General features: G+C 35.5%; 1 protein-coding gene across 1 annotated transcript in view; it reads left to right on the forward strand.

Moving 5' to 3' along the window:
• The window catches only part of Foxp2 (forkhead box P2), a 437,066-nt gene that overhangs the window by 380,323 nt on the left and 37,300 nt on the right, over positions 1–19,443 (forward strand). The window contains exons 10-14 of the mRNA XM_090333180.1: positions 2,595–2,808; positions 4,594–4,698; positions 11,988–12,075; positions 13,677–13,760; positions 17,911–18,112. Of these exons, the coding sequence (XP_090189306.1) occupies positions 2,595–2,808; positions 4,594–4,698; positions 11,988–12,075; positions 13,677–13,760; positions 17,911–18,112 (693 nt within the window). The remainder of the gene's footprint in view (positions 1–2,594; positions 2,809–4,593; positions 4,699–11,987; positions 12,076–13,676; positions 13,761–17,910; positions 18,113–19,443) is intronic.

Below are 19,443 nucleotides of genomic sequence, written 5' to 3' on the forward strand. Positions count from 1 at the left end.
GCATTTGTGTGCATGTGTGTGTGTGTGTGTGTGTGTGTGTGTAGATGTGTATGTGTGTTATTGCCTTTTAATCTCAAGATTTTTTATTTGTTGAGCAGACACTTAAAATCATACTGTCAACTCTTTCTCAGTTATTTTTTCTAGAATTTTACATTTTTATCCAGGGTTGGCTGGGTTTTGCTCTTCCTATCTATGCCTCCTGAGTAGCTATGATTGCAATTAACAAGCCACAACAGCAGGTTTATGCTTGTTTATTGAGATGGTAACTTGCTAATGTTTTAGTCCACTCTGGCCTCGAACTGTGTTCCTCACAACCCCTGTCTCCTAACTAGCTGAAATTAGTGGTATGTACCACCATTCTGGGCCCTAGACAGTCATTTTAATGTTTTCTTAATATAATATTTTAAAAACAAAGCTCTGAAGTCAGACCATCTGTATTACAATCTCATTTTTATCGATTAACCACTTTGTACAGTCAGACACATTTTTGAATTTTGATCTCTTCCTCTTTATCTCTAAGTTGGTTAAAAATAAAAATATTAATTTTGTTAGATTGTAGTAAGCTTTAAGGAATACAAGGTAAAAAATAAAGGTGAAGCATTTAGCTCAAGAAATGATGTTATTTTGTGAATCACATGTGATAACTGGTAATCTCAGTAACACATTTCAAAAGTTTTGTTGAAAACCAAAAGTTTTAACCCGGCATGCCTCTAATCCTAGCTGCTTAGGAGGCTGAGATCTGAGGATTATGATTCAAAGTCAGCCAGAGCACAAAAAACCATGAGACTTATCTCCAGTTAACCAACAGAACACCACAAGTGGCACTCTGGCTGTACTGGTAGACCACAAGCCTTGAGCTGAAGAGCTCAGGGACAGCACCCAGGCCCAGATTTCAAGCCCCACAATTGACAAAACAACAATAACAACAACAACAACAAAAATGTTTAGATCTCACCTAATTTTACTATTCTTATGATTGTATACTCATGTAAATTTGTATGATTTGAACCAAGGGATTGTTTGAAGTAAGTAGTGAGCTTTCTATCTATCAGACAAAACTGAAGAAGAGCTTTAAATATCATCTACTAAAGAACCCATGGAGGAAAACATACTGGTTTTTCTAAGGTACCCTGAAGAAAAACTTATGCAGTCGGCCTTATTGAGAAAAAAAAGAACAACAAAAAAAAAAACAGAAAATTGTTAGACCTCATTCTTTTTTAGTTGAATGATAACTTTTTTCTGATATTTTTTCTTTTTACTTATTTTTCTTTATCTTTTTTTCTCTTTTTTGATTAAAGAATTTATTAACATTGATTTTTACATCATATTTCAAATGACAAGTTTAACAAACAAGTGTTCAAGAAGGGAATCTCTATATACAATCACTGGGACTTAGTTTTTAGAACTTAATCAAAATTAGGCTAAGGGTTTGTATGTCATAGAAACATATTGATTTATGAAATAAAACATGTCTATAGAGACGTAGGTTTTTATGTCTATATAGTTATGGTTATGTTTTTTCTTTTTACTTATGTTTGCTTTATCTTTTTTATGATATGCATTATTTCTAAAATCTAATTGACTTTCCATTCATTACTGATATATGAGCAGCAAGTAAGAGCTAGCTAGGCATTGATGGCTCATGCCTACAATCCTAGCCACATAAGAGGAAGCCACCCTTAACCAGAGGTTGTGTGGCTCACATCTGTAATCCTATTTCTGCGGTGGCTGAGATCCAGAGGACTGAAGTTTAAAAACCAGACTGGGAAGAAAAGTTTCTGGGACTACAAAATAACCATAAAAAAAGCCAGACTGAAGGTGTGGCCCAAGTGGTAGATTACCAGCTATGCAAACATATTGATGTCCTGAGTTCAAACTACAGTAACAACCAAAAAGAAAAGAAAAAAGCTACTCTTAAAGTATGAATATGTGAACGGGTCAATTGTTTAATTTTCAAATAATACTTATAAGGATCTCTCTCTCTCTCTCTCTCTGTCTCTCTCTCTCTCTCTGTCTCTCTCTCTCTGTCTCTCTCTCTCTCTCTCTCTCTCTCTCTCTCTCTCTCTCTCTCTCTCTCTCTCTCTCTCTCTCTCTCTCTCTCAACAGTACTGCAAATTGAGGGCAGGCACTTAACTACATGAAATATTTTCCCACAAAGGCTTGTACTTTTAAAAAGTCCAGCTCTAGACCTTGGTTAAAACCTATTTCTCCATGTGACCTGGATTGTGAATCACCATGCCTGGCTTGTTTGTTGAGATGAAGTCTAACTAACATTTTGCCAGTTTTAAACTGTTGATCATTCCTATCTCTGCTTTATGGGTAGTTGAGGTTACAAGTATATACTTCCAGGCTTAGTCTTGCTGGATTCTTTTCTTTTTTCTATTAACCCATATATTTTCTCCAACACTATTAATTTCAGTAACACTTTCAAAATGCCAATCTTTAGTAAATAACTACTTGTTTAGGACAAAAGTTATAGTTCTGGTGACATAAAAGCAATTCATCACTTTTGTTGTTGGCATTAATTCACTAATAAGCCACACTTTTAATATCAACTTTTTGTCATATTAGTCGGGCTTTCTTTCCTTTTATAGCTGGCTTAAGCCCTGCTGAGATCCAGCAGTTATGGAAAGAAGTGACTGGAGTTCACAGTATGGAAGACAATGGCATTAAACACGGAGGGCTGGACCTCACCACCAACAATTCCTCCTCTACTACCTCCTCCACCACTTCCAAAGCATCACCACCCATCACTCATCATTCCATGGTAAATGGACAGTCCTCAGTACTCAATGCAAGACGAGACAGGTAAGTCTACACAGCTACATTCAGTATCTGTCATCATTGATCGAATTAAAAGTAAAAATTTATATTTAATGAGAACAAAATGCAGGGAACAAACTAGGTAAAAATTGTTAGATTATTTTCTATGTTCTCTTTATTATTAAAAGAAAGAGCAATTCCAGTGTCAGTGATGTAAAAGATGTGGTTGGTGAATTTTCCTGAAGAAAGATATTTTTTCCAAGGGTATATGAAATGCTTTGTGTATATTTGTGATTAAGGTACCATGATTAACATGATTCATATGAGCACTTTTTTTTTACATTTTTCATGCTAAAACCAAGTTTCTTTTTTTCTGTTAAGATTCATGCACTTATATCCTCCTCAGTATATTAAACATACTCTTACATAGAGGTCATTGTCTATATGGCTTTGATTAATAATCAATACAGAAATAATTTGATTCTCAAAACAATAGATTGATAGGTAAATATTCAATATCCTGCTTTATTTTTGTTGTGTAAAAATCTTTTTGTAAGCCGGGCACAGTGGCTCATGCCTATAATCCTAGATACTCAGGAGGCTGAGATCTGAGGATCATGGTTCAAAGCCAGCTTGGAGAGTAAAGTCCCTGAGACTCTTATCTCCAAGTAATCATCAAAAAAATGTGGCTCAAGGGGTAAGATGGTAGCCTTGAGCTGAATAGCTCAGGGACATCACCCAGGACTGAGTTCAAGTTCCACGACCAACAACAACAAAAATAAATGTGTTTGTAAAAGAAAATTCAGGTACCTTTGTTTATAAAATTATATTTATTTAGATTTAACACAGCTGATCAAGTCTTCTCAAGTAATTGACATGAAGCAATAAACTAAAATATTTCTCAGAGCAAAGTCTTCTTGAAAAGATAAAAATTAATTGGAAAAATGTGTAATACAATAGCATAGGTTCAGTTAGAGATCCATGACTTATAAGTAAGTGTATATGTTCATTGTTATTTGTTTAAATATAAATATATCTACCTTAGTGAGATATATATTATTTATATCTTTAAAATAAATAATTTTTCAAAGAAACAAGCATTTAATGATTGTGTAGTTAAAAAATAGAGTTTATAGCCTCCAGTTGAGCAGGTGGAAAAGTTCACATTAGCTTTTTTATAAAATGATCCAGTTATGCACACTGTATGCTATTGTTTTGAGATTATCTTGAAAATAATATAGTTCAGAAGTTATTTTCTTTAGGATTCTTTACACAGAATAATAGTCACTTGTCAAAAGCCTACAATAATTACATAAGGGTATAGTTAATGAATACTGATCCAAAGTGGGATACTGAACCAAGTATGGCTACTAAAATATATGTAGGCCACACATAAATATTAAATATCTGTAGTAATTTCAATTCCCTACACATTTATACCTCTAAAATTATTTTAAAAATTGATAGTGTATGCTATTGCTCTTATAAGAATGCCATATTTATACTTGAACATATAGGAATGCATTTTTTTATTTAGATGCAAAATGTTACATGAAGGTTATATGGCAGAATTAGCATATGATATTATACAGTCCTCTTAGTTTTTCTTCCTTTATTAACAGTCATCTTTGGCTCTCTTTCTTCTCTAATTGGAACATCATCTAGCCATGGCAGTTGAACTATTCAATAGAACGATTAAATTTTTCTGACTGCTCTGAGCTGAATTGACCTGTTTTGACCTGTTTGTCACTGATCGTAACCTGACAGGCGCTAGCAGCCTGCAACGATTATGGCTTTTTGAGATGAATCTGACGTCCTGTTCTTTTGCAGCTCGTCACATGAGGAGACTGGGGCCTCTCACACTCTCTATGGCCATGGTGTTTGCAAGTGGCCTGGCTGTGAAAGCATTTGTGAAGATTTTGGACAGTTTTTAAAGTAGGTTTTAACTTCAGTTTTTGAGGGGGAGGTTCACTGTATGGGAATTTTAGATACATCATAAATAAAGATCAAGGGTCTATGAAAAGATCTATCCACAAATATACAAAGTCTTTAGCTGAATTCCAACAAGTGGATTATCCATGTGAGATTCAGAAAGTTGACGCATCATGGTCATCTTTTGTGACCATCTTTTATGATTCATCAATAAAGCTTTTGAAAAAATGAACAATAGCAGTAGAATACGGTACCAATATTAATCACAGGCAGACATGTTTTTATAAGGTAGGATACCCATAAGTTTGAACTTATAATGAAAATTCCAGGTCATACATGAGAATACATTAAAAATCTCCTCATGTGTTTCAGCAGATAGGCTTATTTTGCAGTTTATTTTTGAGTTGAAGATTTTTTTATTCCCTAGTTTAAATAATGACATTTAATGGCAAGGATGAAAAGTAGAAGTTAATGGTATGGAAAACTTAAAAGAAATCATTGTTTTACTTTTTGGTCATTCATAAGTAGCATACATGGCTGAATGTTTGCTTAATTGATTATATATTGCTCATCTAATTAAAATCAGAGCCTTGGGTAGTCTTAACTTTTATTCCCAACATTTGATTTTTAAAAGCTTATTTTTAGGGGGGAGGTTCTTCAAGTGAAAATATTCAGGTCTCATGAATCATTTCCACCTCCCCTCCCCCCTGCCCATTCTGGCATAGGAGAGATCTAAGTAAAGAGCTTCTCCAGACAGGGCTTATGGAGATGAGTAACTTAGCAGGCTGAGACTCTTATGTTGTCACGGAGCAGCTCACAGGGTGGATGAACTGTTTCATGCTTCATCAACAATTAAGTTAATTAGCTCATTTGAAATTGCACTGCTTTGTTGCCAGGATGTTGGCAGAAACATCAAAAAGATGTGTTTACAAATGGTAGACTGACTACAGAGTAGAGCAGTAAAAGCACCATAAACAAGGCACAAGTACTTGGCATTATAAGAACTTTATAACTGACAGAGAGACTTCCACAAAGATTTTTTTAACCTTTCATTGTTCCTGACCAATTAAAAGAAAAATTGCTTCATGTAGCACCAGAGATCTTTTTAAATGGAACATTCACATCTCTGTTAGACCAAAGGAATAGTGAGCTGCCATTTTGCAGGTGGAGAAGAGATATGAAAATGATTATACTGTCCAAGCAGAGAGCTTAATATATGTATACATATATAGAATATCTGCTGAAGGGTTCATTTCTCTAAAAAAAACAGATAATATAACATAAATTATTTGAGCAATAGTTTCATATTTTCTTATTTGAATAGGTCAGACTTCATCAATATATTACTTTGTTTAATATGATTTAAATTAGAACTATACTATTTCATAAGTAACAAGACTTAATAGTTGTACATTTTATTTTGCCCCAAATTGCTTAAAATACATCTCTTTTGCACTTCATTTTTTTTATAAAACTTCAACTTCAGCCAGATATACTGGGCCCACATCTAGAAGGTAATGAGTGAAAAGCCAGCCTGAAGCTGATCCCAAACAAGCCTATGATACAGAAGGAAACCCTAAAAAAATAATAATGAATCCTTTGACACTGTAAAGAGGCTTTTTTATTCATCTTACACATTTTTTTTACTACTAACAATCAGATGAGTATAAACTTCCCTAGTGCCCCCGTGGTCCTTTCCTCATATTCCTGCCAACGTATTTTTACTTTATTTTTTTCCCTAACTGAAGAAACTACAATTAAAAAAGCATTTCCTTTCAATTAAATATCAACTTTGGTTTCAGAGAGTGACCATTTTTTCCAACCCATTAGCTTCATAGGGATGACAGAACTAATGACAGTCGATTTTTAAGGTCTTTCTTTTAGTCTATTTTTGTTATGATGTATATGCGTTAGACTTATTCAAAGATCTGTAATAAATTCTACTGATAGAGCAAATGTCAGTGTACTGTAATAAAATGAAATATTAATTAGATGCCTTTTCCTATACTGGTACACTCCTTTTCTTAAAGATGTACAAGAAAATTTGAAAATTAATAAGACGATATAGTTTAGAAATGCAATAACTTTATTCTTAAAGAAAGTAATGAAGATGTCACCACCTATTCACAGAGGAAGCTTCTTTTGTGTAAGGAAGGAGAGAACTAAAGATAAGCAAAGCAAGAAGTTGGAAAGATCTCAATTTTCCTGTTTATCTTCTCTCACAAAATTTTATATACAATTTAATTAAAAGTTTTTAAGAAAAATAATAGACTTTCCAGTTCTAAAAATACTAGAAATAAAAAAATTTCTAGTATCAATTTTATTCATTCTATTATGTAACTATATCTGCCACATGTTCTTATTTATTTCTATACTCTTTGCTAGCGAACTTTTCTGTTAAATGAAAAGTAAGATAAAAAGTGTTATGTATAGCAATAACATAAAAATATAACAACATGAGATGTAAAAGGCAGTCTAGGCTTAACATGTATAAAAATTTTGAATTTTACCATCAAATTGGTGCTCACAGGCGCTAACCACTTTTGAGAGTCTCACAGATCACTGAAAGCATTTAAGACTACTTTTTCATTACTGTCTTATAAATGTCAAAGTGCAATAACATCTGACAAAACTTTAGTGTAGTTTGACGGCAAAATTAATTAGCATTCCAGTGGTCCTCACTCAGCTTGAAGCTAGACGGACTGACTTTCAGAATGTTAGGGGAGAGGTTCAGACTATAGGTTTCCAGTTAGCAGACAAGTGTCCTTGAACCTGCATGCACAGATGCCAGCAAACAAAACCTGATCTGAGATGCAAGATGAAAATACTCTCTGTTAAAAGAGGCAGAATGGTTGGTGTCCATAAAGGTATCGATACAAACTTGCAGATGAATTAGTTTATAAGGATAAATGAGTCAAGTTGGTTAAAAATTAAAATTTTAAGACTTGTCAGCATATAGTGAATTATAAGGAGACAGTGGAAACCATGGCTTATTTAGTGGAAATCAGTTTCTTTTTATCTTTCAGCTGATTGTAAAATACAATGTCCTTCCTTACTGTGTATTGTCTATTTCTTTGTCTTTCACTCGGAAGCATGGCTACAAAATTATGACCTCAAGAAGGCATTCTTTGAACTTGTCAGAATGTTGTTTCTTTTGGTGACAGTATCCCCATCTCTCAAAACTAAGGCATCTCACATAATCAGCTAAATGAATAGTGACAGCTAACATTTTGTATTTAAACTCCTGTCAGTGTTTAAACATAAAGAGCTTGATGCAAAATAAATCAAACACCAGTGATATGCAAGTGAAACATTTTGTTAAAACAGCCCCTGACATACTTGGATCTAAATCTGATCCCTTTTTAGCTTATAAAAATGCTATAACTTTAAGTGAATTTGAAAAATCTAGAGGTTAAAATTGAATTGCTAATCTGCAGTATATATAATTGAAGTTATTGCACGCATTCATAACCATAAAAGCCTCATTAAAGAGAATTGTGCATTAAATAAATTGGAAAGATACTTTCCTACTTTTTGTCTTCCTAAAATGCATGCTTAATTGTTTTTAGAAAGACTTTGACTGCCTATTTATGTTTTCACCAGTTCACACTACCTGCCTAGCACGCAGATTCAATGCAGTTTTGAAAGAACATCAGTCGACCACATCATTTATTCCATTTTGAAAACAAAAATCAATATACCTATAAAGTGACCCATAAATTAGAACTAGCTCACACGATGTTTGTTCAGTGCTGCCTTTCTGAAGGCCCCCTTTGCATTTGTCTTCACCTCTCTGTTTGAACTGCAGTCTCGGTAAGAGGCTCATTAGGGGACATTAGGGACTGGAGCTAACCAGAATTCCAGAGCTTGCTTTGCTCTTATTAATGCATAGTAGAGTAGAATGCATTTAAATATTTCATAGGCATTCAGTAATTTGTGTGTAATCGCCTTGTTAGCAGACCAGTAGAAGTAGAACAGGCCTGTGAAATGGTGTTAGTGATTGCATGGGTAATTTACAGACCTTTGCTATCAGAAAGAGTATTATTGTTGGTTAGTATGAAGCTGTGAAATAGAACTAGCAATAAGTAAAAGAAGAAACTTAATAAAGGTTTTGTAAGGAGAGCATCTTCATGGATAACAACCACACTTGGTCCTTTTGAAGCAGCCGTAATTTGTGACATAGACAAAATATCAAATATATAAGGTAGCCTTATGGAGCATTCATATGAAAAGGATATTTGCAACATTAGTTCCAACTTCCTGCAAGGGACATGATTAAATGATTAATGAAATGTCCCTTTGCATATGCATTTTGAAATAGCAATTAGGCACTGACTGAGAAAATCCACCAATCCTCTCATTTTTTCAGTATTATCTTGTTCTTGATTTATAAATCATAGAGAATTTTCGAACAGCAATATGCAGTACCTGAGATAGTTAGAAAAACATAAAAGAGAATAATTTGGGCACAAAACAGTCATAAATACATAAATTCATCATTTAATGTTAATACTTAGCATATTTATTTAGTCTTATTGCATTGTATTTATATCCGACACTATTTCTGTACTTTGATTGGCATAATTAAGTAGGGGGATGAATAGGCACTATTATTTTACATATCACTGGTAAACAATAGCGAGGAAAGGAGAAGGGAGATGTGGCAGAGGTATGTATGTGTTTTTCAAGTTCTCAGTAATCCACTGGAGGCTGTTCTATAAATGATCATTGAAGGGCTGCAAGCTAGCCTATAATTACAGGAAAGAAAGTGGCAGCTCTGGCATTTCATAACTATGTGTCCTCGAAAAGTGCTTTGTGAGTTTGTCACCAATGATAATTTAGATAGAGGCTCATTACTGAACATCACAACACTTTAAAAACCTTTCGCCTTCATACAGGAGAATAAAGGACTATTTTAATGGCAAGGTTCTTTTGTGTTCCACTGAAAAATTCAATCAAGACAAAACCTCATTGACTATTATTGTAGTCTACAGTCTCTATTCTAATAAAAGCTGCAGAGATAAATTGAATAGGTCTCGAAGACCCAAGTATATAATGCAAACATTTTGCACTTTTTTAGTCCTTTAAATATAAGATAATGATTACCACTAAGGAGTAAACAAGTAATTTTTTTAAAAAAGAAACCTTTTAAAAAATGATTTCATGTAGAAATAAACATGTTATAGTGAATGCCCTCTTTTCTTGTGAGGCTTTATCTTCTACTTACCTTTTTTTTTTCACTATTCAGATCTAAAATTTGGGCAAAGCTGAACCAGTTTTTTAAAATATGAGTCTTTAAATGCATTGTGGGATGATGTCATGATGAAAAATCTCTCTAAACAAATACAGTAACAGTGGCACTTAATTGTACAACCAGTTCCTGTGTAGGGAAGCTAGACCACATTGAAATTAGGGGAGGGGTCTGAAAGACAACTCTTCCATTTGGCTAGTTAAGAATTAGTTACTAGCCTTATACCACAGACAAACTCTGATGTTCTACACCTTCTTTCCAGAGAGAGTAAAATGAAATCTAGCCTACATCACAATTGCTTCCAATGTAGCAGTGGCCAGAGAGGAATTGAGACAGACAGGTGGATGGAAGTGCCTGTTCTACATTCTATCCACACACCTCCATCTTGGCCTCTTCTACCTGGCTATGACAGACCAGAGTTTCTTATCAACCAACACTCAATTGTAAAGAGATAAATGGAGGTTTGTTGTCATAATCAGTGAGGATGCATTCAAACTAGTCTAATTTACCCAAGTATGGAGCACAAAGGAACAATGGCTTATATGTGAACCTAGCTAAATCTACTTACAAGCTGAATAATTTATAAGCTGTTACTTTCTTGGCAATGCCATTTTAATTCTTTTTCATATGTATTAAGCAGTATGTCTGTCCATAAGTTTATTCTGCTGGGTTATTGATTTTAAAGCACATAGGTAAAGAATTTGAATGGACCCACAACATGTTTGTTGAATTCAACCTACTTACGACTACAATAAACATTTTAGATTCTAATTTTAAATGAATACACTAGTAAGCCATGTGTGCTCTTTATTTTGTGAGAATTTTGTTCAACATACCTTTACACTTTTTAGGAATCAATGAGAATGTGCACATATATATATGGGCCTGAGCACTGTCCTTGGGCTTTCTCAAGGCTAGAGCTCTACCACTTGAGCCACAGCACAACTTCCGGCTTTTTCTATGTATGTGGTATGGAGGAATCGAACCTGGGTCTTCATGCATGCTAGGCAAGCACTCTACTACTAGGCCAAACTCCTGGCCACCAATGAGAATATATTTTTTTTTTAGAATCTTTAAATGACTGTACAAAGGAATTGCCATTTAACAATGGCACCACTTCTGATTTTCTGGTGGTTTCCTGTCTGGGCTGGCTTTGTGCCATAACCTTCAGCTCTCAACATTCTGAATAGCAAGATTTACAGGTGTGAGCCAATGGTGCCCAGTGAAGATTGGTGTTTTTAATTCCAAATGCCATCAAATAAGTTATATACTATAAACTACAATGTACATGTTATTTCGATATTTTTGAGTACAATAGAAATACTGCTATATCAAGTTGTTAGACCATTCATTGTCAACTTCTTCAGATATTGTCTAACCATAATGATAAACTAACATACGATAAGGTTTAGAGTCGAAATGTTAGAATGATCCATCGTTCACTACTTTATGTAAGTTAGGATTGATAGCTCCACTCTAGGGATGAATCATCAAGCTTATGATTCTGTTTATTTGCATATTCAATACATTTTATTAGTAACACAAAACTATCCTTTATCTTGGGAATTTATGTTTCATTAGTAGATAATTTTCTAGCTCTACATAATTCACACCTCTTCCTAATGAAATACAATATTGCTCCCTAAAAAGGAAAAACATAGGAACAACAAATTGTTTTTAAAAAGAAAAATGGAATAATTACTTTTGTTCTCTTCAGAATCACTTTTGGCTGCGAGATAATATCCTTTTTAAAACATTGTAGTAAAGTGTGAAATACATTTTGTAATTCTTATTATTTGGGGAAATATGATATACTTAGAAAAAATGACCAATGACATTTTCAGCCCTTTATATTACATGAATAATTTTCACCAACACTCAAGCATGCATAACTTTTCTTCTCTATGGCTTTAAGCTGTTTCATTTTTTTTCACTGTAGAGGAGATCTGTGAGCTCAATGGAGTTCTGTTTAAATGGACCACATGCCATAAGACAGGCATTAGTCATTTAATATCTTGCTTTGTGTCTTGTGTTTGTGTAGGCACCTTAACAATGAACATGCATTGGATGATCGGAGCACTGCCCAGTGTCGAGTGCAAATGCAGGTGGTGCAGCAGTTAGAAATACAGGTTTGTCAAGTACTCGCTCAGTGAACACCTTTGTCAGAGTCTGGTATACAGAAATTGGATACTCTTGCTTTCCGGCCACATTGTGTTATCTTGAAAACACAATGTCTGATTGAGATACATGGAGTGTTAGTTGTTTTAACAATGGCAATGATTGATAACTTGGGGGAAGGTTTATATAATGAGATGTGCTATTGCACTTAAACCATGTCATCTACATTCTACAGCTAAACTATGAAATCTTCCATTGCTTCTAGTATAAGTTCCACCAAAACCCAATAAGATAAAATTGTATGGAAGATGGTTTGTATATAATTTAACCCTGATTCTTCCCACCCATACACCCAACAGTTATTTAAGACTAGTCTCAGTAATGGCATGTCTATGTCACCCTAAAAAATAACATCATTGCTGATACTAGTTTATAACTTGCAAGTTTTCTCGGTGCTTGCCTTTACAGTAATGGATAGTAACATGTTTCACAGGGAAGAAAGGCTGCTTTTTAAAGTTATTTTTTAAAGAAGTCATTAGAATTGAGATAAAATTAGTCCTAAAAGTAACAGAATTCATAAAACTGATCAGAAAAGACAAAAATCACCTAAGTCTTATACTTGTTATGTTTTACAAATTCTTTAAATCTTTCTTCTAAAATTTCATCTGAGAGATTGATTGTATTTCCCAAGCTCATACTTACTTTGTTTAATTAAACATGGGATTTTTTTCACACTTTTATCTTCCACTGCCTCAATTTCCTCCTTCTGTTGCTATATATCAGAGAAGCACTAACACTGTGCTGAGTTGTAAAGGGATCAAGTACACAGGAAAACACAAAAAGTCATCATCCCTTGCCGTGGTGTGAAAAGCATTTTGGTAAACTTGTTTACTATTTCTAAAAGGCAAATTAAAACATAAATATTCAGCTGATGAGACAGTATTCAATATGACCAATTATGCCTCTCAGATTCTTTTTTTCTTTTTCTTTCTTTTTTTTTTTTTTCTTCATGTGACTGATGGAAAAGTAAGGTCCGTCAGTTGTAATGAGAGCTAGTACAAGTGTAGATGCCGAGTCGGTGGCAGAGTTCAGCGTTTCACACTGCCTGGTCTCTGTCACTCTATTGAATTAGATTGATGATGGCAGATTGCAGGGGGCACTATCTGGACCTCAGTGGGAATGCATGAAGTGTGTAGACAATCCTGGCAGGCACTTCGCTTTGAGAACCCTTCACCCCTTCACCGCTGCTGGCACTAGTCCATTGCTAACAGTGTCCACAGGACTTTAAAGAGACACCATGGGCCTTCTAATTTATGGTTTCGGTAACTTGTTACTGTCGAGGCAACTGTGACCTCAATTCTCTTATTGACAAAAAGATGAAGTGTTATTTGTTTTCTCTGACCTTTTAACATAAGGAAAGCTATAAAAGTTTTTCACCCCCACTCCATAGCTAAAGTTACATTTCCTCCCAGCTAAAGTTCCTACCGACACAGACTTTTTATATGCAGGAATCATTACTCTGAGACAAGCTCGATGATAAGATGTATCGCTGTGATAAAATAGCTGTATCAGTCATTTCTAAAATGCTTCTGATCTCACTCTTTCTTAACAGCTTTCTAAAGAACGTGAACGTCTTCAAGCAATGATGACCCACTTGCACATGCGACCCTCAGAGCCCAAACCATCTCCCAAACCTGTAAGTGCATATTGCTTTATAAACAGTAAATAGCTCTACCAATGTAACAGACTAAGAAAATGAACAATTTAGTGACAGTTAGAAAACAATGAGTGTGATGAAAAATATGGCAATAAAATGAAAGTAAAATGCAATCGCTTGTCAAATTGTATGTTTCTTTTAAAGTAATGCTATCTTTTACAAAATCTATCCAATCTATACCATGGGTGACACTAAACAAAGTACACCTATCAGTGCACAAATCACCGCCTTGAGGCTGAAGCCAGGGAGAATATCTTTCTGTGATAGGTTTACAGATATTAAAAGGAAACCCACTTTGAGCCACCTGAAAGGCAGTAACAGTACCAATCACAAATAGAAAGGTATGTGGTATCTGACAGAAGACTGAGATCAATCATACGATACAGATAAATAGATTTTTTTTATCAACTACTTTGTCAAAAGTAGCAGAGTATTTTTATAGCCAATTTTGTCCCATTTCTTTGGTTGTTATGTCAGTTAAGATGTATTTTCACATATTGATAGGTTTTACTATATATTACAACATAATGCTAATTTAGAGAGCTTTTTACCAAGGGGAGATGAGTGATCACAAAAAATAAAAACTGCAGTTTCTCTGAAACATATATGAGACTTAAGCTCAACCTCATAATGTAGTCAGATATACAGGCTGTGGAAAAAAAGAATGTACTGTGTTATCTCACCGAGCTAATGTTTGCACAGAAACTTAGAGTAATCAAGTTGGGTAACTCTAGTTTAATGAAAGTTTGTGGGATACTTTTTAATAAGGTCTCGTATAGCCTAATGATTACTGATTGTCAGCCTAGCTTCTCTCTCCATTTCTTTTCACAGAACATTTGGTTTTGTAGTGAGAATGTAAAGAAGGCAAATCATATTGTCTGGTTTTTCTCCTGGTATCTTGATAATGCTAGCTGATTAATATCATTCAGAATTTGCCTTTTTTGCATAGAGACACTATTTATTTAAAACCTTCTAAGAGTATTTCTGTAAAGATATTAGAGTTTTTCCTTTGTACTATATTTAAGTGTAGTGTATTGTAAACATATTTTTAGTAGAAAGAAAGACATCTTTTTGAGCTTGACACATGACATTTTAACTCTAGGAAGTCTGTGTTTATAATTTTAAAAATAAACTTCTGAGCATCTTTTTGAACTGGCATGTCTGTCTTTCGTTTTCATGAGAATTATTATTTTTTGCTTCTATAGTATAATGTAGATAATCACAAGACAGAATAATTGTCTCATAAATCCATCAGGAATCTGCAGCTTATTCTTTTCCAATTAATTATTCAATCAGTAAATTTTTTAAAACTCCAGCAGCATGGTTACATCTACACTAATAAAGAATTTTCAGCCTATAATCCAAAACAGAACCTGAATGAATAATGTAATTGAAGTATTACATTACATAAACCACACATGAAAGAATTGCTAATTGCGTTTGATGGTGGGCAATTAATACAGAATCTTAGATGAGCGATTTAAAATGAAACCACAGTTTAAAGTTCCCTTTGGAAATAGTGATATCTGAAGTGAGGAAATGCAGTACTGGCCTTAAATTGGTTTGAAAGAAGAGTGGTCAATACTCATACCCCTCAAAAAGACCCTAAAATTTATACACTGTACAAAAGAAGCTTCAAAATTGATATGATAGTAGAGATTTATGGTCTCATGTGCAGTGGCTCAGTTGAGACGGCCCACACATTTGATAAATATTAATAGCATGAATTTATTACCAAGGAGAAATGAGCTCTGTTGGTTCATCACTGCACCCTTAACAGCTATCAGTACATGAACACAAGGTGCAACCGCACTGTCTATTATATGACCCCATTTACTCTCTGAATGGTACTTCATTAAATGGTACCTTTTGGCCATGCTATGGATGGATGAAAATCAAAGTTATCAAGGCTGCGAGTCCTGAATAATGAGTTTCACCCAACCTTGACTATATTCAGATGAGCAGAGGTAGCTAAGTGCTCATCCTGGCTTTTACATGCTTCCCTTTAGTTAATAATAAATTCTATTTTATCAGTTGGTGATTGCACGCCTACAAACATGGTATGCTTATTATGGCAGGATGCAGACTAAGTTACCATAACATCGTAAACACGAGTTGTTCATATAGAAAAGATGTACATCCCTTGGTTTGATAACTTTCAATGTGTTCATAAAATGTAGAGTTCCACTGAGTATTCATCAAACTAGATATTTCATTGATTTGAAATTTTACTCTTTTTTTTTGCTTTTGCATATCTCATTTTATGCTTCCTTACAGTGAATAAAGGTGAATTCAAAAGCTGGAGGTATAACAATCCTGCTGAGGTTTTAGTTTTGATTTCTTTGTTGTTTTCATGTATGTGAAAGTTATTTTTTTCATATTTCTAACATACAGATACGGAGTCCTGATGAGAGGCCTAAATATAGTGTTCTTAAGTATGTATATGTTGGTTCTGGTGTTACATTGTAACATCCTCAGAAACATCTCTCCCAGATTGGTGTGCATCTTTCTGCATTTCTCCAACTAAACAAATCCTAAGCAACTGTCACATCCTAAGGAAGCTTACTCCAGTGACTTTGTAAATGCATTAAATACAGCATTTAGTAGCATTATCTCAGCTTTTATTTATGTACGTAACAAAGAATTCCCAACCCAGTCTGCTGGCTTAGGGTAGGAACAGAATAACAGTTTGTGGTTTATTGGGAACAGATGCACTTGGGGATGCCTTCAGGGTGCCAGTCGTTATTATTAGACTGCTAATGTGCTTCTTCTGGCTGCTGCCCAAGAAAGAAGAACAATTAGCTGGCATATGTTAATTTTTGTTTCCCTAACAAATCTCTCTACTGACTAAATGTGTAAAACAAATCCACAAAGAAAGATCAATCAATGCTGTACACATCATTTTCTCCCCATTAAAAAAAGGTTTATCTTAAGAAGTGTATTTGGGATTTAAAAAGGCAGGTGTTACTAAATTATACACAAAAGCTGAATATTCTCTCATTTAGCCACTCAGCAGTTACTTTATGAAGCAGCAGAAAGATTAAAATACATTTTCTTGCTTACATGTACAGATGACTATATGAAATGAACAGGACTGTTTATGTCTTATAAGAACCATTTCAATATACACATATATGGGAGATATCTCCTGTGCTGCCCTGCATAAAGATTTTGCTAATTGGGTACTATTTATGACAAAAGATGTGTGGTAAATATGACAGAGGTGGAATGAGTTTTTTGATAATGAAGAGCAGGGCCTTTCTGAAAGGAGTATGGAAGGGCATACTGTTAAACAGCCTGCATACATTCTCACCTTTTTTTTTCTTTTCTCTACCCTGACACCCACTTTCCAGGGTACATCAGCATTAAGTGACACTGTAATCATAAATTGAAAATGATACTTCCAGAGGAATTGGCAAACTTGACATTTCATTATATTTGTTAACACATGCCACAAATGATTGTTAGTGAGGAAATTCCATTTCCCTCTCTCCATCTCCAATCAGATTTAATTTGAAAATTTTTAGCCTCCTCCGGCTAATTTGCAATTAAGACAATTTTGTTTGAATATGTAGTAATGTCATTACCATTCCACCAAATTAGCAAGGAGACTAAAGGTCAGTGTAAAATTTTCCAGCTGGCTGGAGCCTCTCAGCTGAGATTTGGGACTATGGGAAAAAAATGCTGGCAGCAACAGAATAGCAACTTACTATAAGTCGTATTGGTTTAAACAACACATAGACACACACACATACCCTGAATTCCTCATTATTCTTGTTGTTGTTGCTCCACTTGGGGCTAGACCTGTTTAACAACAGGGGCAGTCAATAATAAGCAATTGGCTTTTAAGAAAATAGACTCTCGCTGAAGTCTGGTAGGACAAGAAGGAGTTAGTCCTAAGTAACATTGCAGTAGATTATTAGATAACCTCTAACAGCATCCCCTAATTAGAGTTCTTATGATACAATTTCATCCTGTAATTAGTTGAGATTGGCTGCTTCCTTTTGCAGCTTATTAGTGGCAACACAGCTGTAGAAGTGAATCCACTCTCATTTGTCAAACCTTTTTAAGTCTTTTTTTTTTCTTTTTGTCTCTACCTTTTTCCTGCCCTCCTCTTGGGTCTTTGCAGCTAAATCTGGTGTCTAGTGTCACCATGTCGAAGAACATGTTGGAGACATCCCCACAAAGCTTACCTCAAACCCCTACCACACCAACGGCCCCAGTCACCCCGATTACCCAGGGACCCTCAGTAATCACCCCCGCCAGTGTGCCCAATGTGGGAGCCATACGAAGACGACATTCAGACAAATACAACATTCCCATGTCATCAGGTAGGCTATGACTGCTCAGCAGAGCTCTTTTACTTGGGGAGAGGAAAAGTGGAGCTGAAGCAACTGCACATGAGCGGATCCAGAGCACGTGGAAACTCAACTCATGATTTATGGAGTGATAATTGTTTTATTCCTGGTGAATGTGGTGGGGGGATGGAGGGATTTGGCGATTCCCTAAGCACATCGTGATGAATTGTTCTGAATGGTTGTTCAGGAAAGAAAGCTCTCCCCATTAGAGACATTGAGAGATTGTGTTGTCAAGGATAGCCCATATTATCACCTCCGTTCAGTGAGAGAGATCCTTTGATAGCTCAGGGAAAAAGAGAATCAATCCAACATTCGTGAGAAATAGCACAGGAGTGGAGTCAGAGGTTGATGGGGACAGAGGAAGGGCTGTGGCTTTATGCAAGACAAGTTGGGGTTTTACATGAATGGATCTTTATCCAGATTCAATCCCCTTGCTCCTCAAGTCTGTGTTTACTACTTGGCTTAAGAAATGTTCATCTTCAGGGCCGGGAGTTTGGCCTAGTGGTAGAGTGCTTGCCTAGCATGCACGAAGACCTGGGTTCGATTCCTCGGTACCACATACATAGCAAAAGGCCAGAAATGGTGCTGTGGCTCAAGTGGTAGAGCCCTGGCCTTGAGAAAATCCAGGGACAGTGCTCAGGCCCTGAGCCCAAGCCCAGGACTGGCAAAAAAAAAAGAAACGTTCATCTAGAACTACCTCAGCAACAAACAACAACCTTAGCAACAAACATTCAACTTTCCCTCCGTTCTTTTTCCTTTCCTGAGTCTCCCATCCCCCACTCCCACCCCACCCCCATGTCGGGGCATCTGGACAATCACAGTCACACATTGTAACCATTATGGGCCTGGAGTCCTCTTTTTTTTTTCCCTCCCCCAATTTGGGTGCTTGTGAGGGGTGAGCAGTTTCCTTTGTTAGCTCATCACAGATGCCAAGTGTTGATCCTGTTGTACATGAGGAAGTATTAGAGGAAAAGAGGAAAGCTTATGGCAGAGGGGCAAGAGTCCCTGTATGAACATGCTGGAATCACCAGCTTAAAAGAGGTCCTGGCTGTTGGAAGAAATCTGCAGGCCAGCTGGGTTACACAGCTCCTGAGGTTCTGGGGACAACCAAAGGGAGGCTTCATTTGTCCTGCGCATCAGAAATGGCCTTTTCCCCATAATTCAATTCCACTGTCATGCTTTGTGCTTTCAAAGTCAGTAGCAGTCTCACCCACTCACTTTGCCAATACTAGAAGAAATAGGAGGGGGAAAAATCAATTACATATTGTGTGAATCATTAGTTAAAATTAACGGTGAGCTTTTAT

This window comes from Megascapheus bottae, chromosome 5 (assembly GCF_031878675.1).
Source record: "Megascapheus bottae isolate mThoBot1 chromosome 5, mThoBot2.hap1, whole genome shotgun sequence".
Taxonomy (NCBI): domain Eukaryota; kingdom Metazoa; phylum Chordata; class Mammalia; order Rodentia; family Geomyidae; genus Megascapheus; species Megascapheus bottae.